Here is a 19,787-nt window from a genome sequence, read left to right on the forward strand (position 1 = left end):
ATGGTTGCAACCCGCCATTAAACTAAAAGAAGAAGAAGAAGAAGAAGAAGAAGAAGAAGAAGACCGACACTGGCCCTGCTGAGATGGATTTGGCTCCGGTAAGTGTCACTTTCTCGGAATAGTGTTCTTACTGTCAGATAATGTCGTCTCGGTGAATGATGAAGCTTGTTGATAAAGTCGTCTTCGTAAATGATGAAGATTGTTAGGGTAGCTTAACTTGTTAGATGCTAGCGAGACATGCTAGCCATCTTTTAGTAAAAGTAAATTGCCACCAACAACCATTCTATTGAGCCTGTCCTTGACTGTCTTTGCAGAGGAAGACATTCATTTTCTCAATCATTTCTTCTTTTTTTTTCTAATTTCAACAATAGACGCTGATATTTTTATGAATAAATCTGGCGACTTTCCAAACCTTCTTGGTGATTTATTTTTCCAAAAGCGACTGGCGACAAATGTAATGAAACGTATTGTTGTGCCCCGCCTCACAGCATTCACAGGCGGGGTGACACCGTCAGATCCCGCAGAACACTATCTGCCTCTCCCGGAGTCACCACCTCGGCGATTAGCGTGTCACGGGCTTGCTGTCGTCGTTCATGAAATGTTAACTTTGTGTCTTATTGCCATTTAGGAAGGAGGTTTTATCGCTAGCATGCTTGCTAACAATAGTTACTTCCGAGCTAGATCGCAAATTAAAACGAAAATAATTTAGTTATATTTATTAGCGGTTGTAATAGTTACACAAGCATTGTTGTAACAAGCACCACCGTAAAGCAGTTTGTTTATTTGTAATGGTGAACCAAGAAAGCTAGCTGCATTGAGCTAATGGCTGTGTGTAATGTAGCCTAATGCAGCAGTAAGGTAAGTAGCTATTACTTTTATTCATCTCCAAGAGAAACATAAAAAAAAACGCTAAATACGATGCAAATAATCTTTGTTCGGTTGATTCCCTTTTGTTCTGCTTGAAATTTCATTGAAAGTGAGTTTTTCCACACTAAAATAAAGTTAGGGCAAGATTTAGAAAGTGTTTAAGAATGGGCCTCAGATGTAAATGGGTTCATGTTTGAATTAAAGATCAGCACCTCAGGTGGGGAGGAACTATATGGAGCTCGGTACACGTGCTGTATGTTGCTCATTCATAACAACTTGGATGCTTCTTATTTTAGTGGCAGCCCGAGCAAGCAAGGAATGGGATGCATTTGTCATCTTAAATATTGTTGTTTTCCACCGTTCATGTTCAATGTCATTATTCATGATGTGCTGTGTATCCTTTCTTTTAGACATCATGCAGTCCCAGCTATGCAAATGACTGCAGATCAGCAGACTTCACATCACCAGGCCTGGGTAAACATGTCTATACAGTCGTCCCTCGCAATTGAATCAATGATGGCTGTCTGGTGGTAGACTGTGGTCTATTATTAGTCAAACATATTGAAATACAAGCCATATGTAGTATTCTGGTCACTTGGTGGCAGTAATGACACTAAACATTGATTAGCCATTATCTTACATTACATGACCTTAGCAAAGCATGAAGTCATGGCATGTCCCGCATGATAGACTGAAAAAAGTTATGCTCCCATTCTGTGTGGAAGTGGTCGTTTTTGGGTTTCGTAAGTTTAGAAAAAATACATTTGAGGCTAACTGGTTAGCTCTGTAGGTTGCTAGCTAGCCCCCGTCTCGAGTCCCTGCGGCATAAGAGTTACACTGTGCTGTAAACAATGAATAATAGGGCTGTAAAGGTGACTTGGGGTCTTATTTCATTTTTTATGCCCTAACTATGAAAATATGCATTAAATATATTTAAAGTGAAGAGGGTGTTTTCTCCGGGTACTCCAGTTTCCTCCCACATTCCAAAACATGCATGTTAGCTTCATTGGAGACTCTAAATTGTCCATAGGTATGAATGTGAGTGTTTGTCTATATGTGCCCTGCCATTGGCTGGACACCAGTCCAGGGTGTACCCCACCTGTCGCCCAAAGTCAGCTGGGATAGGCTCCAGCATACCCCCGTGACCCTAATGAGAAGTGGTATAGAAAATGGATGGATGGATGGATGAAGAGCGTGACAAGGAAGGAAGGAAGGAAGGAAGGAAGGTTAAAAAATGCTTCTGAGGGTAAAATACTGCTTTGAGCATCACAAGATTGCTGTGAGACACAAAACTTGACAATACTAGTAAATATAGATAAGAATGAGTTTTCTTGGTTCATTTTAAGATCAACTTTATGTTTTAAAGCTTAAATATAATGTCTTATTTCTAAATATCCCACTAAGGCAATTTTGACTTCTTCAATTGGCAGATTTTGTACTTATTAAAAGCAAAAATATCTTGCATGAAGTTCTTTTAAACTTGTTTTTAGAGGGAACCTTTTCCTGGGAGGAATGGAGGTAGAAATAAAATACTACTTCTGAGGGTAAAAATACTACTTTGAAGAATCACAAGCTTGTTATGAGACTCAAAATGTCCAATATGAGAAAATCCAGCTAAGGATAAGTTTTATTTGCTCATTTCAACATCACTTTTATGTTTTTAAAGACATATTGGATGCTAACTGGGGAATGTATGCAAACCGAGGCAAAATTGTGGCCTGAATTTTTTGTTGAAGGGATAATATGGAATTTTGTACCATGAAGTTGTATGACATCCCCATCAGCAGTGTAGTACATCAGCAGCGACTAACCCCCCACTTGGTCTCCTAAGTCCAGTTCTGGTGGGATTTTGGTGATGAAGAACGTAGCTAGTCGTAGGTGGTGGCTGGGTTACACAAGTAAGGAGTTTGGCTTCTCAAACAACATGCGTTCAGAAGAGGAACACATTTTCATCACAAAAATTTAAAAAATCAGAGCTCACAAATGGCCTCCCGCCATTTCCCTGCACACCGTCGCCTGTCCATTCTTCCACACAAGTTTTAAACTGAGTGTCACACACTAATCATCTACTAAACTCCAATCACCTGCACAGGCTTCCACAGGTGTCATTGAATTGCGTCAGTTTGGTTCAATTGTCTCAGTTCGGTTCAGTATGGGGAAGACTGCAGACATGACCACTGGCCAGAAGACCATCATTGATACCCTCCATAGGATGGGTAAGGCACAAAAGTTCAGCAGTGTAGTACATCAGCAGCGACTTACCCCCCACTTGGTCTGCTAAGTCCAGTTCTGGTGGGATTTTGGTGATGAAGAACGTTGTTAGTCGTAGGTGGTGGCTGGGGTTACACAAGTAAGGAGTTTGGCTTCTCAAACAACATGCGTTCAGAAGAGGAACACATTTTGGCAACACAACTGGCCAGAAGACCATCATTGATACCCTCCATAGGATGGGTAAGCCACAAAAGTTCATAGCTAAGGAGGCTGGTTGTTCACAGAGTGCTGTGTCCAAGCATATCAATGGAAAGTCGAGAGGAAAGGAAAAATGTGGCAGGAGAAGATGCACCAGCAAAAGAGATGACCGTGGGCTTCAGCGGATTATCAAACAGGGAAGATTCAAGAATCCGGCAGAGATCCAGAAAGAGTGGAATGAGGTGGGAGTCACAGCTTCAAAAACCACCACATTCAGACGCATCCGGGAGATGGGCTACAACTGTCGGGTTCCTCGGGTCAAGCCACTTCTGAACCTGAGCCAATGTAGGAAGCATCTCCACTGGGCCAAGGAGAAGGACTGGACTGTTGGCCAGTGGCCCAAGGTCCTCTTTTCCGATGAAAGTAAAGTGTGCCTTTCATTTGGGAATCACGGTCCAAGGGTTTGGAGGAAGACGGGTGAGGAACAGAACCCAAGCTGCCTGAGGTCCAATGTGAAATATCCACAGTCCGTCATGATTTGGGTGCAATGTCCGGTGCAGGTGTTGGTAAACTCTGCTTTCTTAAATCCAAGGTCACCGCAACAGTCTACCAGAATGTTTTAGAGGACTTCATGATTCCTTCTGCTGAGGATCTGTATGGAGTGGCAGATTTCATCTTCCAGCAGAACCTGGCCCCTGCCCATACTGCCAGAAGCACCAAAACCTGGTTTGATGCCCATGCCATCACAGTGCTTGACTGGCCAGCCAACTCACCGGACCTAAACCCCATTGAGAATCTATGGGGTATTCTCAAGAGGAAAATGAGGGGCACCAGACCCAACAACAAAGAAGAGCTGACAGCAAGCATCAAGGAAATCTGGGCTTCCATAACTCCCAGGCAATGCCACAGGCTGATTGCTTCAATGCCACGTCGCATCGAGGCAGTGATTAAGGCAAAGGGATTCCCAACCAAGTATTGAAGATTGACATATCGTTTTGAAAGTACCGTATTTTGATTGATTTGATGTGATACTAATTTCTTTCTTTTTTTTTCTCCTGCAAAAACTGAGAAGTAAATGGTGATTTCTTCACAGTATTCAAATTTTTTGAATTCCTGTTTTTCCTGGGTTTTATGAGCTGGAAGCCCAAATTACGTAAAAATAAACACTTGAAATCGTTTAAATTGTGGGCCCTGAATCTATAATCTATGAAAGTGTAACTTTTTGAATGGAATTATAGAAATTAAACAACTTTTCCATGACATTCTAATTTTTTGGAAAGGGTCTGTATGATGAATGAAATGAACTCCTGGACTCTTTCATTTCTTGATATATCTTGGGATCTTGTGTCCTCTGATAGTCCTGTTCCAATTCCCTTCATTTCTCACTGTTTACTCCATACGCTTTAGCATGAAGCTGTTTTGCATGTGCTGTTTCAGCTATTAATTTCCCTCTGATAACCGCCTTCATGGCGTCCCAGAGTATTGTTGGTCTACCTCTCCGTTGTTGTTCTCCTCCATGTATCTTTTTATCTGTTTCTACTTGAGCCTTTGTCTGATCTTGGTTTCATATTCCCAAGTTAAGTCTCCATATTGTTTTCCTTTTCCTGTTGTTAAGATGTATGAACAGATGAACTGGCTTGTGATCAGATACATCTGACATTCCTTCACGCTATAGTAGTCCTCCATCTTCATGAAGAAATAGTCCATTCCTGAGTGCACTTTGTGTACCGCTGAGTAGTGTGTATCATCTCTTTCTCCTCAAGTAAAATGATGTGCTTTCTCCTTTTAGATTTTTGTCATGACCTTATTTCTTTTTAGCGGGTTGTTGAGGCCATGAACATTCAGCGACATTGTCCTAACATCATTCAACATCCTTGTATTTGACCATTCTTCCATCATGTTCTCCCAAACAAATCCTAACTAGCCACTTATAGAAACAACGTTCAACACCAACCACAAACACAAAAAATGGCTTCCAACTGGGGTGTGGTCCAACCCTTCCCCACAAGGCCCCATTGGTGGGGCGAGGAGAAATCCTCATGTCTAAGAGGGCTCCTCTCTAGACTTAAATTGGTTCCCGTTGTGGAAACTCTATAAAAGAGCTAGATATGTCCAACTGGATAAATACTAACATCAACACTCCCCAGCCGGGTACAACTGTTATTTTGAATGATGAACAAGTCTTTGTTCATGAACTCGTAATTCCACCTCTCTCTTCCTGCACTCATTCAGATTCTCTTGACCAAGTCCTGTAGCTTTTCCCTCGCCCGCATCACCATTCTATGTCGAGTCTCTCCCCTCCGGACACGCCACCACTCAGCTGCTCCTCGCTCCTTTCCCACCGCCACCGACGCGCTGTCGTCTTCTGGGATGTCCACCGCGTAGCCCCTCGCTTTCATGTCCTGTGCTGCTGTGGCGGCGCTGGCGTATGTCTTCATTCCATCACTCCAATGGATTTGGATTCTAGTCGATGGTGTCTGGAACACAATTGCTGTCTCCTTCAGCGCCTTTTTAATGCTCATATGGGCTTTTGTTTTTTGGACGACTTTGGCTGGATAGTCGTGATAAAAAAAACATGCTTGTTTCCCATGTGCACCTTCCTCTTCCACGCCGTCTTCAAAATGACTTCTTTCGTCTGCAACGTGACTGCAAGTTGACTAATGGATCTAGGTGCGGCATCCGGGTTGGGTTTTTGTGTGAGGGCACGGTGGGCTCGTTGGATATGCAGCTGGAGGTCCTCGGGTAGCTGTAGCTCTGTTCAATCAATCTGCCCACTGGGCCCTCTTCCACGTTTTCCAGGACACCGAAGATACGGATGTTGTTCCTCCTGGATCTTCCCTCTCGGTCAGTCAGTTTTTCTTGCATCCGACTCGCTTGCTCAGACATTTCTATCATGGCCTCCCTGGCGCCCGTCTTCCACTCTTCAAGTTCCGCTATGCGTTCGAAGGCCCTGGCCAAAGTTACCTTCTGTTCATGTAGCTCTTTTTGGCTAGCTGTGAGCTTGCGCTCGATGTCCTGCTGTCGTGCGAATATTTCTTGCAAATTTAGTTCAGTTTGGGGTTCCATATCAAGTACCTCGTCAAAATCTAGTCTTGGTTTGTCTGAATCTACGTCTGGTCACGCTTGAGGTTGTTGTTGTTGTTGCCCATGCGGTTTACCCCGTCCTTTAGGGACACCCATCAAAGGTGTACTACTAACTTACTTGTAGTACATGATCCCCCCCCCCCCCCTCCACACACACACACACACACACACACACACACACACACACACACACACGGTTCCGTGAGTCCAGCTTTGGTGGGATTTCCGTGACTAGGAACATTGTTCCACTTAGTCGCTGGGGACACTAAAGTCATGAATTTGGCTTCACAAAACAATGTTCATTCAAAAGAGGAATCCAATTGCATCACAAACACGCCTTCTCGAAAAAAACACACCTCAAACATTGCTGTGTTATGTTTGTCTCCCGCTGTATCCCTTTGCACTGTTATCGTCTGTGTATTCTTCTGTGTGTGATGAAGACACTTGCCGCTTCTTCCGCCATCTTGTTCACGTGTGTGTTCCCGCGCCGCTGCGTTGCGGAAGAAGCTGCGAGCCATCTTCATCACACACACATAGAATGGATTGGCGGCATTGTTTACGTACTACACTGTTGATGGGGATGTCATAGAACTTCATGTCAGAACATCCCAACGATCCCTTTCATAAACGCTGGTTTACTTTCAATTTGAAATCTGCCTGAGTTTTAGCATCCATTCTGAATGAAGTAACAAAATAAGCATGGGAATGTACTTTCAATGTTCTCATAAAATGGTGAAACATTCCAGAAAGGTTCTGTCAATGTTTTTGCATAAGATGAGCAACTAACATTCCCATAACAAAAATAGAAGTCCACACATGAACGTTCTGCAAACATTCCAAACTAACATTTGGGGAATATGGTCAGAAGGTTTCAGTAACATTCTTACAATGTTCATTTGTTGACTGGGTGTTGCTTGAACAGAAAAGCTGCAACAGTACACCCTCTTACAGGTGGCTGTCAGTTGGCCTACATTTAGCCCAAATTCCAATTCCAAGATGTTGTTGTTGTTGTTGTAAAGTGATGGTCTATTCTCAGGTCTAACGCTTGTTCTCTCCAAAGCATCATTTCATTGTCTTAGCCATCACTGCACAACAGTCTGGAGGACGTTGGCATCATGTTTTGCCTCTTTTGTGGCACACACTTGAGCTGCTGGTCGTTGGGCGTTGTGAAATGGTGCTTATCTAATACCTACGGCGGCCGAGAAGTGCAAAACACGTGAGCAAAAAGCAAACCAAATTAAAATGACACCAACTGGAAGGGAATTGCACCCCTGTTATAGCCTCATGAGAAAGCGTGGGAGAGCGCACGCTCTGCTAAAAGCTAAACTTTGAGACATTGCACTGTCTTCTAAGGCACAGTACTTGATGATCATGGAATGACACTTCAGTAACTGTGGAACACCCAAAAGTGCACAGTATATGAAAGCTTGGACTTTTTGTTGAAGGATTTGATTCAGGCATACCTATCCAGAAATCCAGGGACAGGAGCAGGTTAGAAATTCACAATGTTTCAGGTCTATATAATGGGAAAGCAATACCACTATTGACCAATTTTTTAAAAATATCTGCCCCTAAAACATTATCTAAATTATATGTTCTACTTTCAAAAAATGACAACACAATCGGAGTACCAATCTCCAAATGGAGCTCAGATTCATCTACAAGCTGTGACCCTGAATTCTGGAAGCAAATATGTCTTAATGCTTCCCGTTTAATCAATAATCCCAACCTACAGCTGATTCAGTTTAAAATCCTTCATAGAGTACACTACACAGGACATAGAATGTTTAGAATGGGCTTAACTGACTAACATCTGTACACACTGCTCAGACCATAGAATGGATGACTACATACACTCCATGTGGACCTGTGCTCCCATTAACAATTTTTGGCATTGAGTGTGTGAGGACCTATCTTTGGCACTTGGGTTCTCCATTCCTACCTCCTCCTTACTATGCCTGCTGGGCGATCTCTCCACAACTGATGTAGAAACAAACCAAACACAGCTTCTCATCACCGCATTAAGCATCGCCAAGAAAACCATTCTCATCAATTGGAAATCAAGGAAGAAACTGAACATAGCTCTTTACAAAAATCTTTTGTTAGATCATACACATGTAGCTATGGAGAGAATGTCTGCTGAATCTAAGGAACAAATGTCAGAATTTCAGTCTATATGGGCACCAATAATTAATTCCCTGACCTGACTCTCGGGGGGGGTGAGGGCGTCCGTCTCTGCCGCTGGGGGTCTCGTTCATCTGGCATGGGGTGTGGTCCTGGTCGCTGGGTGGCCCTGGTACCTCGGCGGCGGGCGGGCAGGAGCGTGCTTGGTGTCCCGGGTCTTCTTTGCTGGGCTGCCTGCCTGGGGGGGGCTGGTGGGTGGGGGTGGGGAGGGGTCCGGGTCGGGTGATGGGGCGGGGGCGAGGTCGAGGTGGGCCGTCCAGGGGGCGGCGTTGGTTGACCTCCGGGGTGGTGGGTGGGCGGGGTGCTGCATCCTGCAGGTGCCGGGCGCCTACTGCTGCTGGGGGGGCCTGTGTGCGGCTAGTGGCGCTGGCTCTCTCTCGCCTCCTTTGCCTCTGGGGTTGGGTGGGGTCTGCCCTGGGCCCTCCTGCTCGGCTGCCGCGTGGGGTCGTCCGGTGTGGGGTGTGGGGGCCGGCCTCTCCCCCTGGTGGGGGCGCGGGTGCCCCTGTGGAGCTATCTCCCCTGGGTGGGAGGGTGGTTTGCGTTGCCCCTTTTTATTTATTTATTTAATTTATTTTTTTAAATTAAATTTTATTTATTTTATTTTATTTTACCGATTTATGTGTATGGTTTATGTGTGACTGGTGGGAGCTGCTTGTTGTCCTCCGGCGCCTGTGGCTGTCCCCTGGGTGACTGGGGGCGCGGAGGTGGGGGTCGCGGATGTGCGGTTTGGGCTCGGGGTGGGGGGATCCCTTGCTGTCTCCCTTCAGGGACGGGGCCGCTGTGGCTCTGTGGGCAGGGAGTGGGGGCCGCGGGCGCGTGGGGGTGGGCGGCGTGGTGTTCTTCTGCGTGGCGCTGGCAGGGATTGGCGGGGGGATGCTTGCTCCGGGGTGGGACGGTCGGGGGGTGGCTCTGGCCGGGGGCTTGTGTGTGGGGCTGGCGGGCGGTCCCTGCTACCTGCTGGTGTCTGGCTGGTCTCTGCTTCCTGACCGGCGGTTGTCTCCCTCCCTCCGGGGTTTCTCCCTTGGCGTGTTGGTGGATGGACGGGGGGTGGAGTGGTGGCGGGGCGGGCGGGGGCATCTGCTTGGGCGCCGGGCGGGGGGCCGCTCCTCTCGTGGGCCCTGTCGTGCTTGCTTCTCTGTCCCTCCCTGACGCCTCTGGCTTGCGTGCTTCGTGGGTGTGGCCGTGCTCCGCTCTATGTGGGGTCCGGTGCTCTTGTGGTCGTTGTAGTGTTGCTCCCTTGCCGGCCATGGTGGTATGCGGGAGGCGCGGTTCCCGCTGTCCTGATGGCGGTCGGATCTGCCTTGGGGCGTGTGGCTGGTCCGTAGTGTTTGGGGGTGGCGCTGTGGACGCTACCTCCGGTGGGGCTCCGGTGTTGGGGGGCGCTGGGGGTATCGCCTCTGGGGGGTTGGGTGGGCCGGACTGGGCATCCTGGCAGGCCGGGTAGGGCCTGTGGTGTGTCCTGCGGCCTGTGGCTCGCCCGAGCCTGGGCTGTGGTGGGTGGCCGGTCGATTATGTGTCCTTGGTCCCCCCCCTGCTCGGTTTGGGCGGCGTTGGGGTGTGGGGCCCCCGTCCTTCCTGTGCCACTGCACCACCTCACATACATGTACGACTTTGGCGGGTGGCCTACGGTCGGGCGTGGTTGGGCCTGACCTGTTGCCCCCCAATTTTAATCACAGAGTAGACTCTTAGGGTTTGGGGGGGCTGGTCAGGTGAGGGGCCCTCCGAGCGGCAGTTGTCCCCCGATTTTAATTGCATCATTAGCTATCATCCACATACACCCCATATACATGCACACAGATACACCCCTCAGGGACACAGAGACCAGCTTTTCGTAGCTGTCCTCTTTTATTTTATTTTATTTATTAATTATTTTTTTAATTGCATTATAGACACAATCAGACCTTGTTACATACACGGGTGGGACGGGCTGGATTGGGGTGCCTGGTGCCTGTTCCGCGGCGCCTGCTCGCCAGGGTCGGCGGTGTGGCCGGGGGCCTAGCCGTCATGGTGGCTCGCCCGGGGTGGCCTGGCCTGTGGGATGCCTTTGTCTGGTTCACCTGCCCTTCCCTGGGGTGGCCCTCCTGGGCCTGTTGATGCCGGGGCTTGTGCCGGTGGGGGCGGCTTGCGGTGCTTCCCCTGGACTGACACGTGCTGGGGCGCCTCTGCGCTCTTGGGGCGGGTTCGGCGGTCTCCGGGGGGGCGGTGCCGGTGCTGCGGGTGGCCCGTGTGCCGCCGCTGGGGCTTGTGGTTGCTTCCCTGCGGCGGCTGCTCGGGCGCCGGGCCGGCTGGTGGGTTGGGGCTTGGTCATGCTTGCGGGTACTGTGGGCCTGGGTGAGGGGGGCGGGTGCCCTGCGGCCGGGCCCGCTGGGGAGGGTTGTCCTCGGCCGGGCGCTTGGGCGTTTGTCGCCGTTGCACTTTGTGCTCTGCCGGGCCGCTGTCTTTGTCCTCGCCTCCCCCGGTCTGTCTGCGGGCTTGTCGAGGGTGGGGCTCCAGTGCGCGGGTGGTGCGCTGTCGGCTCTGGTGGCATGTGGCTGGTCTGGCTTCTGGTGGTTGGTGGGGTCCATCGGCTGGTCTGCTGCTGGTCTCGCCTTCTCGGTTCTGGTGCTTGGACTCCCTGCGGCTTGTGGTGCGGTGCTCCCGCTCCCTCTTTGGGGTTTGCTGGCCCGCGGGTGTCGGTTGGCAATGTGTGGTGGTTTGCCTGGCTGCTCGCCCGTTTTCCCGCCCGCCTGCTCAGTTTCCCGCTTTCCTCCTCGCTGGCTCCTCTGTCTGCCTTGTTGGCGGCGTCCTACCGTTGGGAGGGTGTGGCCTGGTGTCTTGTGGGGGCGTCTCTGGGCCTGCCGGTGTGTGGCCCCCGGTAGTCGTCTGCCTTTGTGGGGTGCGATCTCTCGCTGGTCTCAGGGGTTGGCAGACCTCCGGCCCGCCGGCGCCCTGTCCTTGGCTGGGATTACCTCTCATCTGCCCCTTGCTGGTCTTCCCGGGGGGGAGGGCTCTCTGGGCTGGCTCTTGGGGCACTGATCTTTGTGCTGCCTACCCCTGTGGGCCTGGTGGCCTTCTGCCGGCGGAGGCTCAGCCTGGCTATTTGGGGCGGGGCACTCTGGGAGGTGGAAGGTGGCCCCTTTCCTTTCATGCATTCCCAGTGACAATTACACGCCCACACATTCTTGCACCTTTATATGTATGAAGTCTTCCCCACATACAGAGATACCTGTACATATGCACACTCACAGTACATACGTACTTCCCCTGGGTTAACCAGGGGATTATGTTGTTGTTTTTATTACTGCGACGGTGATATCAGCAGTATGACTATAGTTTTTTTTTTTTTTTTACAATGATGTGCATTACAGTAATTATCGTTCTGTTCACTATCATCGTCATTTCATTACTACAATTATGTGTGACTGTTTCAATGCAGTATTGTCATTGTGATCACTGTCATAGTTCATCATTTCATGACTGCTATTATGTGTGATTGTCATTGACAGCGTTGACATTGTGGTTGTTGATATTGTTTTGTCCTTCGTCCTTATGTCCTTGTTCGTCTTTATAGTCGTCACAGACATTTATTTGCTGATCTCGTTCTGTATGTTTCTGTTGTTCTGTTCTTGTTGTCACAATTGTTGTTGTTGCTGCTGTTGTCCTTGTCTCTTGTCTCTCTTTTTTTTGTCCCCCTCTCATCCCCGCACCCCTCCCCCCTCCCTCCCCCCTGTTTCCTTTTCTCTTCTTCTCTGTCCCCTCCTGCTCCGGTCTGGTCGCTCCAAAGTTGCTTAATAACAAGCATCAAAGTCAAATAAAATTTGTATAACAAGGGAATTGCTGTTAGTATATCACACTTCTCCCTGGCAGAGTAAATCTGTTGAGCACTTGACGGCATTTAGATCTACAGTTCTATCTGCTTTAAAGGCTGGACAGGATAGGGGTAAAAAAAAAAAAAAGAAATTTACAAAGTATTTATGGCACGCTGTAAAATTGTTGCCCCCCTATTTATGTATGTATGTATGTATTTTCTAACCAATGACAAATGACTGTTACCACTGTGGTTCATAATCCTGCATGTGCAAGTTCAGTTTACCTGTTCAGCCTACGGTCAGCAGGTGGCACAGTATTACCGCCTTACAAATGAGACTAGGGAACCATAACCACACCACTGAAGAGTAGACGTGATCAAGCCGTCAAAAAATATTGCTTCATTATTAAGAAGTACTGTGCCTTTATAAAATAGTACGGGCGTCTAAGAGTTTCGGTTTTAGCGGAGCGTGCTCGCTCCCACGACGTGCGTGCAGCTTTTTTTATTACAGTGCACAAACAGCTTCCACAATAATTCCTCTTTGTGTCCTGCAGACATCCAGCAGCTGACTGGTCGTCAAGGAGACCGTCCCCCTCAGCCACAGGGTGGGAGCTCCACTTGGGAGCAGGAGGAGCCACAGCCTCCACTTATTAAAGAGGAAGAAATGGAGATCCACATTAAAGCAGAAGAGGAGGAGGAGCCACAGCCCCCTCTTATTAAAGAGGAAGAAATGGAGCCGGAGCACCCCCACATTAAAGAGGAAGAGGAGGAGCCACAGCCCCCCGATGTTAAAAAGGGAGAGGAAGAACTCTCGATCACTCAGGAGGGAGAGCATCTTCCAGGGCCAGAGGAGGCTGATCTCGCCAGGTTGCCACTGACTGGTGTCCCTGCAGTGACGAAAGACCATGAAGACAAACCACCTGAGCTCTCACAGCTTCATCATAGTCCAAGTGAGGAGATGAGCGAGGCGGAGCCTTCATGCAGCAGCTCACTGCAACACATGACAACAGAAGCTGATGGAGACCACTGTGGAGGATCACAAGCAGACAACCTCTTCGCTCCACTGTCAGATAGTGACGACACAACGTCACACTCTCCTGAAGGTGAAGACAGCGACTACAACCAAGAATCTCTGAGCAGCGATACAGACTGTGAAGGTGATATGATGACTGGCACCGGCAACAAACACTCGAAAAGCTCTAAAAAGACAACAGGTAAACGTTTGAACTGCTCAGTGTGTCATAAAAGATTTTCTTGTAAGAGTCATTTGGCTCGACACATGAGAACACACACAGGAGAAAAACCTTTCAGCTGCTCAGTCTGCGGTAAACTCTTCTCTCGAAAGATTGACATGCAATTACACATGAGAACACACACAGGAGAAAAACCTTTTATTTGCTCAGACTGCGGTAAACGCTTCACTGTAAAGACAAACATTCAAGTACACATGAGAACGCACACAGGAGAAAAACCTTTCAGTTGCTCAGACTGCGGTAAAGGCTTCACTTTAAAGTCAAACATGCAAAGACACATGAGAACACACACAGGAGAAAAACCTTTCAGTTGCTCAGACTGCGGTAAAGGCTTCACTGTCAAGGCAAACATGCAATTACACATGAGAACACACACAGGAGACAAACCTTTCAGTTGCTCAGACTGTGGTAAAGGCTTCACTTTAAAGACAAACATGAGAAAACACATGAGAACACACACAGGAGAAAAACTTTTCAGTTGCTCAGACTGCGGTAAACGCTTCACTTTAAAGACAAACATGCAAAGACACATGAGAACGCACACAGGAGAAAAACCTTTCAGTTGCTCAGACTGCGGTAAACGCTTCACATTTAAGGCACACGTGAAAGCACACATGAGAACACACACAGGAGAAAAACCTTTCAGTTGCTCAGACTGCGGTAAACGCTTCACTTTAAAGACAAACATGCAAAGACACGTGAGAACGCACACAGGAGAAAAACGGTTTAGTTGTGTAAATTGCGGTGACGCATTTTCTTTGAAGTCCAATTTGAAAAGACACATGCAGAGTCACTGACGGTCTACGGTTTGACTCGCCTGACTTCCATGCAGTCACTGTGTTGTAATATTCTTCGCATGTGTCTCTGTTCAATAAATCCATGTGGTTTTTATGAAGGTGTAAAAGAAAGACACGGTGACTGCAGTGGTTTCATTTGTAGGTAAAGGTGTTTTATTTGACTGGATGCTGTCATCACTCAATGCTGAAACTGATGAAGTCACTTCCTGTTCCATGACTGGAAAGTAGTGATTGGTTCCTTTTCGTGACTTGATCTATTTATCATTCACTCATTGAAGTGAAGTGGGTGTGGAGTGCAGAGCGCATGCGCAATGTCAGTAGGCCTTTGAAGGATTTGAGTGACAGCAAGATAGTATTTTTTTGCTTTTGTTCTTATTTTGCACTGTTGATTTGATTTTGTTGGCCGCACGGTGATCTAGTGGTTAGCACATTGGCCAACACAGGGACAGCCTGGAGATCGGGAAGACCTGGGTTCGATTCTCCCTTGGGCATTTCTGTGTTCTCCCCGTGTGCGTGTGGGTTTTCTCCTCGTACTCCGGCTTCCTCCCACATTCCCAAAAACATGCAGGTGAGGTTAATTGGCGACTCTAAATTGTCCATAGGTATGAATGTGAGTGTGAATGGTTGTTTGTCCATATGTGCCCTACGATTGGCTGACGACCAGTCCAGGGTGTACCCCGCCTGTCGTCCTAAGTCAGCTGGGATAGGCTCCAGCATGCCCCCGCGACCCTAATGAGGATGAAGCGGTATAGAAAATGGATGGATGGATTTGATTTTGTGTTCTCATTTGCTAGAACCTGTTTTTACTCTTGTGAAGCACCTTGGCCACCATTGGGGTGTTGTAATGCTCTACAAATAAACTTTGATTTGATCTTCCAACGGGGGCACTCATTTGCACCGTGAGGCACGACGAAAGAGAGAAAAAAGACTAACCGCACAATGATTGACACCACTCGACATCTGACCAATCAGAGGGGTGCACGTGCAGGCAGGCTCTTGTGGAGGTACAGAAGGTGAGCTTTCAGCATGCCGTTCGACAGACATCACCAATCAGGAGCGGGGGTGGGCAAAACGCGAGGAAACTGGTGCTTCACTGGCAGGTGGGTCTGTTGTTGAAATAAAACACCTAACTGCCACTCATCACATAGGAATCTCTGGCTCTGTCTACACTGGACACATTTTTTCCCATTTATTGAATGCCAAATAACATTTCGCTGAGGGCCCCGGTTGGTCAGGGGCGGCGCTTTTTGCTGGATTCTGTGGATTTGAACAAGTTTGATCACTGGAATTGCAATCAGTGAGATTGGACTGCATTACCAATGAAGGTGATTGAACCCAAATATAGTGTGGAGGTCTGTGGTTGACTTTACCCAATATTAAACATCACAAACATACAGTATGCTGCCCTCTGGTGGTAGCTGACGGTGAACTTGTACTCATTCAACTTGACTTTAGTCAATTATATTCACTGGACGTTCACTTGACATCAGGCACTTTCCTTTTATTGTCAGACACTGAAATGATTGATGTCACTTGTCACCTGTCACGGATGACCTGCGGTGCTGAAACGTGGCCCGTGTCGCCCCCTTGTGGTCTTCTTGTTGACTGCAAGGGACATCATCCCCTATCGTGAATAATAAATAGTAATAATAAACAGCTTATCTACACAACATTGTTTCCAAATTAAGTGTATTGACGAATAAACAGCAAATGCCCAACAGGTGTGCAACGTTACAGATTTAACATTTAACATGAAGGACAATTTAACAAGCAAGCAGGACTCCAATGTGTAATATAATTGGATATAACTTGATGAATGCATACAGGGGATTTGAACCAGCTTCCTTTGGCTTCCTTTGGCTTCCTTTCAGCATTCACACAATAACAAGAAAAAAACGCCACTAATGAAAAGGTTTGCCACAACGTGCCAACACTGCCATCTTGTGGTCACAACGAGATACAGCATTTGCAAACAATACAGACTTTATGGCGAAGATGAATAGACAGTTGCTACAGTTGATTCCTTTATTTGAAGAAGAAGAAGCGGAAGAATGAACAGATGAGAAATGCTGCAAAGCTTTGTGATTCGTCGAGAGGTGACGGCGATTGGAGGACTTCCGTCTGTAGTATTCTGATATACCACGTGATGAATGCACACGGGATTTCAACCAAGCGCCTTATGGTTACCACATGCGTCACCAGCCAACCCATGTCCCTGCTGCAGACACAGCAGAATGATTCAGTCATAGAACATGTCAATAAATGATGGTCAACAGCAGAGGGCGCCCTTTAAATTGCCCATTCATTTACAATGGGAAAGATTTAGCAGAAAATATGAATTTACACTAAATGTGGGAATATTTGGAAAAGTCTGATTTGGTAGCACACTTGTCCCGAGTGAGCTGAACATTTTGATGTTAGATTTGTTTGAATTGGGTGAGAAATGGAGGAGTAGTTAGCCGGCAAAAAAGAGACGGAAGAATAAAGAGAATAAAAATGGAGCACTATTGCATATGTGGGAATGCTTTCACCCTTCACACAATCAACAAAGATAAAAAGGGCCGCACAGCTTGGTTTGGTTTGGTATTAGTTTATTTGAACATGAGGTTCCAATGGAATACATCTCATAAATCATCCTTTCACAGTTCCACATGTCCATAAAGGAGTAGGAAGAAGCAAAGCTTATTTGTTCCTACCCCCCATCTATTCTACATCTACTACAATACTTGTCGTTCACTTCCTGCATTCCATGTCATGTTTTCTGTGATAGTCAGAATAATACATAATAGATAACAGTAAGACCACAAAAAAGTATATATATAAATATATGTATATACATATATATATATAAAATAAATACTAATAAAGAAACAAAACCTTTTTTTCTTTTCTTTTTTTTCCTTAAAGAAAAACGAAAAAACAAAACAAAAAATAAATAAAAATAACGAACCTGACAGAACAATCATTGTGATGATCAAGACTCTTCTGCCTTGTATTTAGCAAACATCAACTGCTTGTATTGTTTATGAACGTGCTCATCTCTGTACATTGTTTGAGTTCCTGACTCAATCCGTTCCATAATTTAATTCCACATACAGAAATGCTGTGGGTTTTCAGCCTTGTTCTGGCATATAAATGTTTTAAGTTTAATTCTCCTGTAAGATCATATTTCTCCTCTCTGATTGAGAAATACTGTATGAGGTTTTTGGCTAACAAGTTATTAACTTTATACATTATTCTAGCGGTTTGAAAGAATACTAAATCTGCTCATTTTAATATGTGTGATATTAAAAATAAAGGGTTTGTATATGTTGTCTATACTTGGCATTATGAATGATCCTCACTAATATGTGATATTAAAAATAAAGGGGTGTATGTTGTCTATACTTGGTATTATAGACTTAAGAGAATGAGTCTGTGTAGGCTCTCAGTCGTACAGGAGTTGTCCATCGAGGAAAAGGCTTCTTGTTGGACGTTTCGCTCCTCATCTTTGGATGAGGAGCGAAACGTCCGACACCTTCTTCACAGAAGTACAGATGACGTCTCAAGAAGCCTTTTCCTTAAGAGAATGAGCTGTAGAGTGGATATAAGAAGTAGATATATACTGGAAAATGGATGCATATATAAATTTAGATGTTGATTTAGAGAGTAAAATATATGATATAGACAAGGGTAGAACAAAAAAGAACGAATTTCAAATAATGAATGTGAGTATTTGTATTTGTACTTTATTTATTCCACAGCGGGGAAATTCACTTGTTACAGCAGCAAGCAAGATACGCAAGTAAAGAATACATAGTGACTACAACATGGTTCAGGTGGTTCAGGTGTTGTAGAGCCTGACAGCGGTCGGTATGAAGGACCTGCGGAACCTCTCCTTCTTACACCGTGGGTGTAACAGTCTGCTGCTGAAGGAGCTGCTAAGGGAACCCACAGTGTCATGTAGCGGGTGAGAGGTGTTGTCCATGATGGACGTCAGCTTAGCCAACATCCTACTCTCCCCCACTTCCTCCACGGAGTCCAGAGGACCGTCCAGGACAGAGCTCGCTCTCCTGATCAGCCTATTGATCCTGCTCCTGTCCCTGTCCGTGCTGCCCCCTCTCCAGCAGCCCACAGCATAGAAGATGGCTGAGGCCACCACAGAGTCATAAAAGGTCCGTAAAAGAGTCCTGCACACACCAAAGGACCTCAGTCTCCTCAGCAGGTGGAGGCGACTCTGGCCCTTCTTGTAGAGGGCGTGGATGTTGACGGACCAGTCCAGTTTGTTGTTAAGGTGAACACCCAGGAATTTGTAGCTGTCTACCAACTCTATGTCCGCTCCCTGGATGTTCACCGGTGTGAAGTGAGATGTTTTCCTCTGGAAGTTAATGACCATCTCCTTTGTCTTGCTGGTGTTGAGTTGCAGCTGGTTAAGCTCACTCCAGCTGACAAAGTCCCTGATGACCGTCCTGTATTCCAGATCGTTCCCCTCCGAAACACAACCCACAATGGCTGTGTCATCGGAGAACTTCTGGATGTGACACTGTGTGGAGCTGTGTGTGAAGTCCGAGGTGTAGAGGGTGAAGAGCAAAGGGGAGAGCATCGTACCCTGAGGGGCACCTGTGCTGCAGAGTACCATGTCAGACACACAGTGACGGAGCCTCACATACTGTGGTCTGTTGGTGAGGTAGTCTATAACCCATGCAGTCAGGTGTTGGTCTACTCCCACACTCTCCATCTTCACTCTGAGTAGTGACGGCTGGATGGTGTTAAAGGCACTGGAGAAGTCAAAAAACATGACCCTCACAGTGCTCCCGCTGTCCTCCAGGTGTAGCAGTGATCTGTGCAGCAGGTAGATCACTGCGTCGTCCACTCCGATCTGAGGCCGGTAAGCAAACTGCAGGGGGTCCAGCTGAGTGCCCACCAGGGGTCGCAGGTGCTGTAGAATAATCCTCTCCATGGTCTTCATCAGGTGAGAGGTCAAGGCAACAGGCCTGAAGTGGTTAGGCTCCTTGGGACGCGGTGTCTTTGGTATCGGGACCACACAGGAGGTCTTCCACAAGGCCGGGACTTTCTCCAGGCTCAGGCTGAGATTGAACAAGTGCCTGAGAACTCCACAGAGCTGGTCAGCACAGTCCTTGAGGATTCTAGGGCTGATGCCGTCCGGTCCCGGGGCCTTCCTTGCCTTGATCTTCTTCAGCTGACTCCTCACCTGATCATCAGTTATGGAGAGGGGGGTAGAGGATGGCTGGGATGGGGATGTGGGGGTGAAGAGTGGTGAGTTGGTAGGGGAGGGAGGGGGGCAGACTCAAATCTGTTGAAAAACAGATTGAGTTCATCTGCCCAGATCTTGCCCCACAGGCTTGGTCTCTCCCCACTCCTTTACCATGGCCTGTGATGGTCTGCAGGCCTCTCCAGACTTCCCTG

The 19,787-nt window shown here is 47.2% G+C and overlaps 1 protein-coding gene across 1 annotated transcript in view; it reads left to right on the top strand.

Moving 5' to 3' along the window:
* Window positions 1–42: 42 nt before the first annotated feature.
* LOC129183314 (cardiomyopathy-associated protein 5-like) overlaps window positions 43–19,787 on the top strand; it is a 38,260-nt gene continuing 18,515 nt past the window's right edge. Inside the window, exons 1-3 of the mRNA XM_054780419.1 lie at window positions 43–98; window positions 1,278–1,341; window positions 12,886–13,545. Coding sequence (XP_054636394.1) covers window positions 84–98; window positions 1,278–1,341; window positions 12,886–13,545 — 739 coding nt within the window. The 5' untranslated portion in view covers window positions 43–83. The remainder of the gene's footprint in view (window positions 99–1,277; window positions 1,342–12,885; window positions 13,546–19,787) is intronic.

This window comes from Dunckerocampus dactyliophorus, chromosome 6, assembly GCF_027744805.1.
Source record: "Dunckerocampus dactyliophorus isolate RoL2022-P2 chromosome 6, RoL_Ddac_1.1, whole genome shotgun sequence".
NCBI lineage: Eukaryota > Metazoa > Chordata > Actinopteri > Syngnathiformes > Syngnathidae > Dunckerocampus > Dunckerocampus dactyliophorus.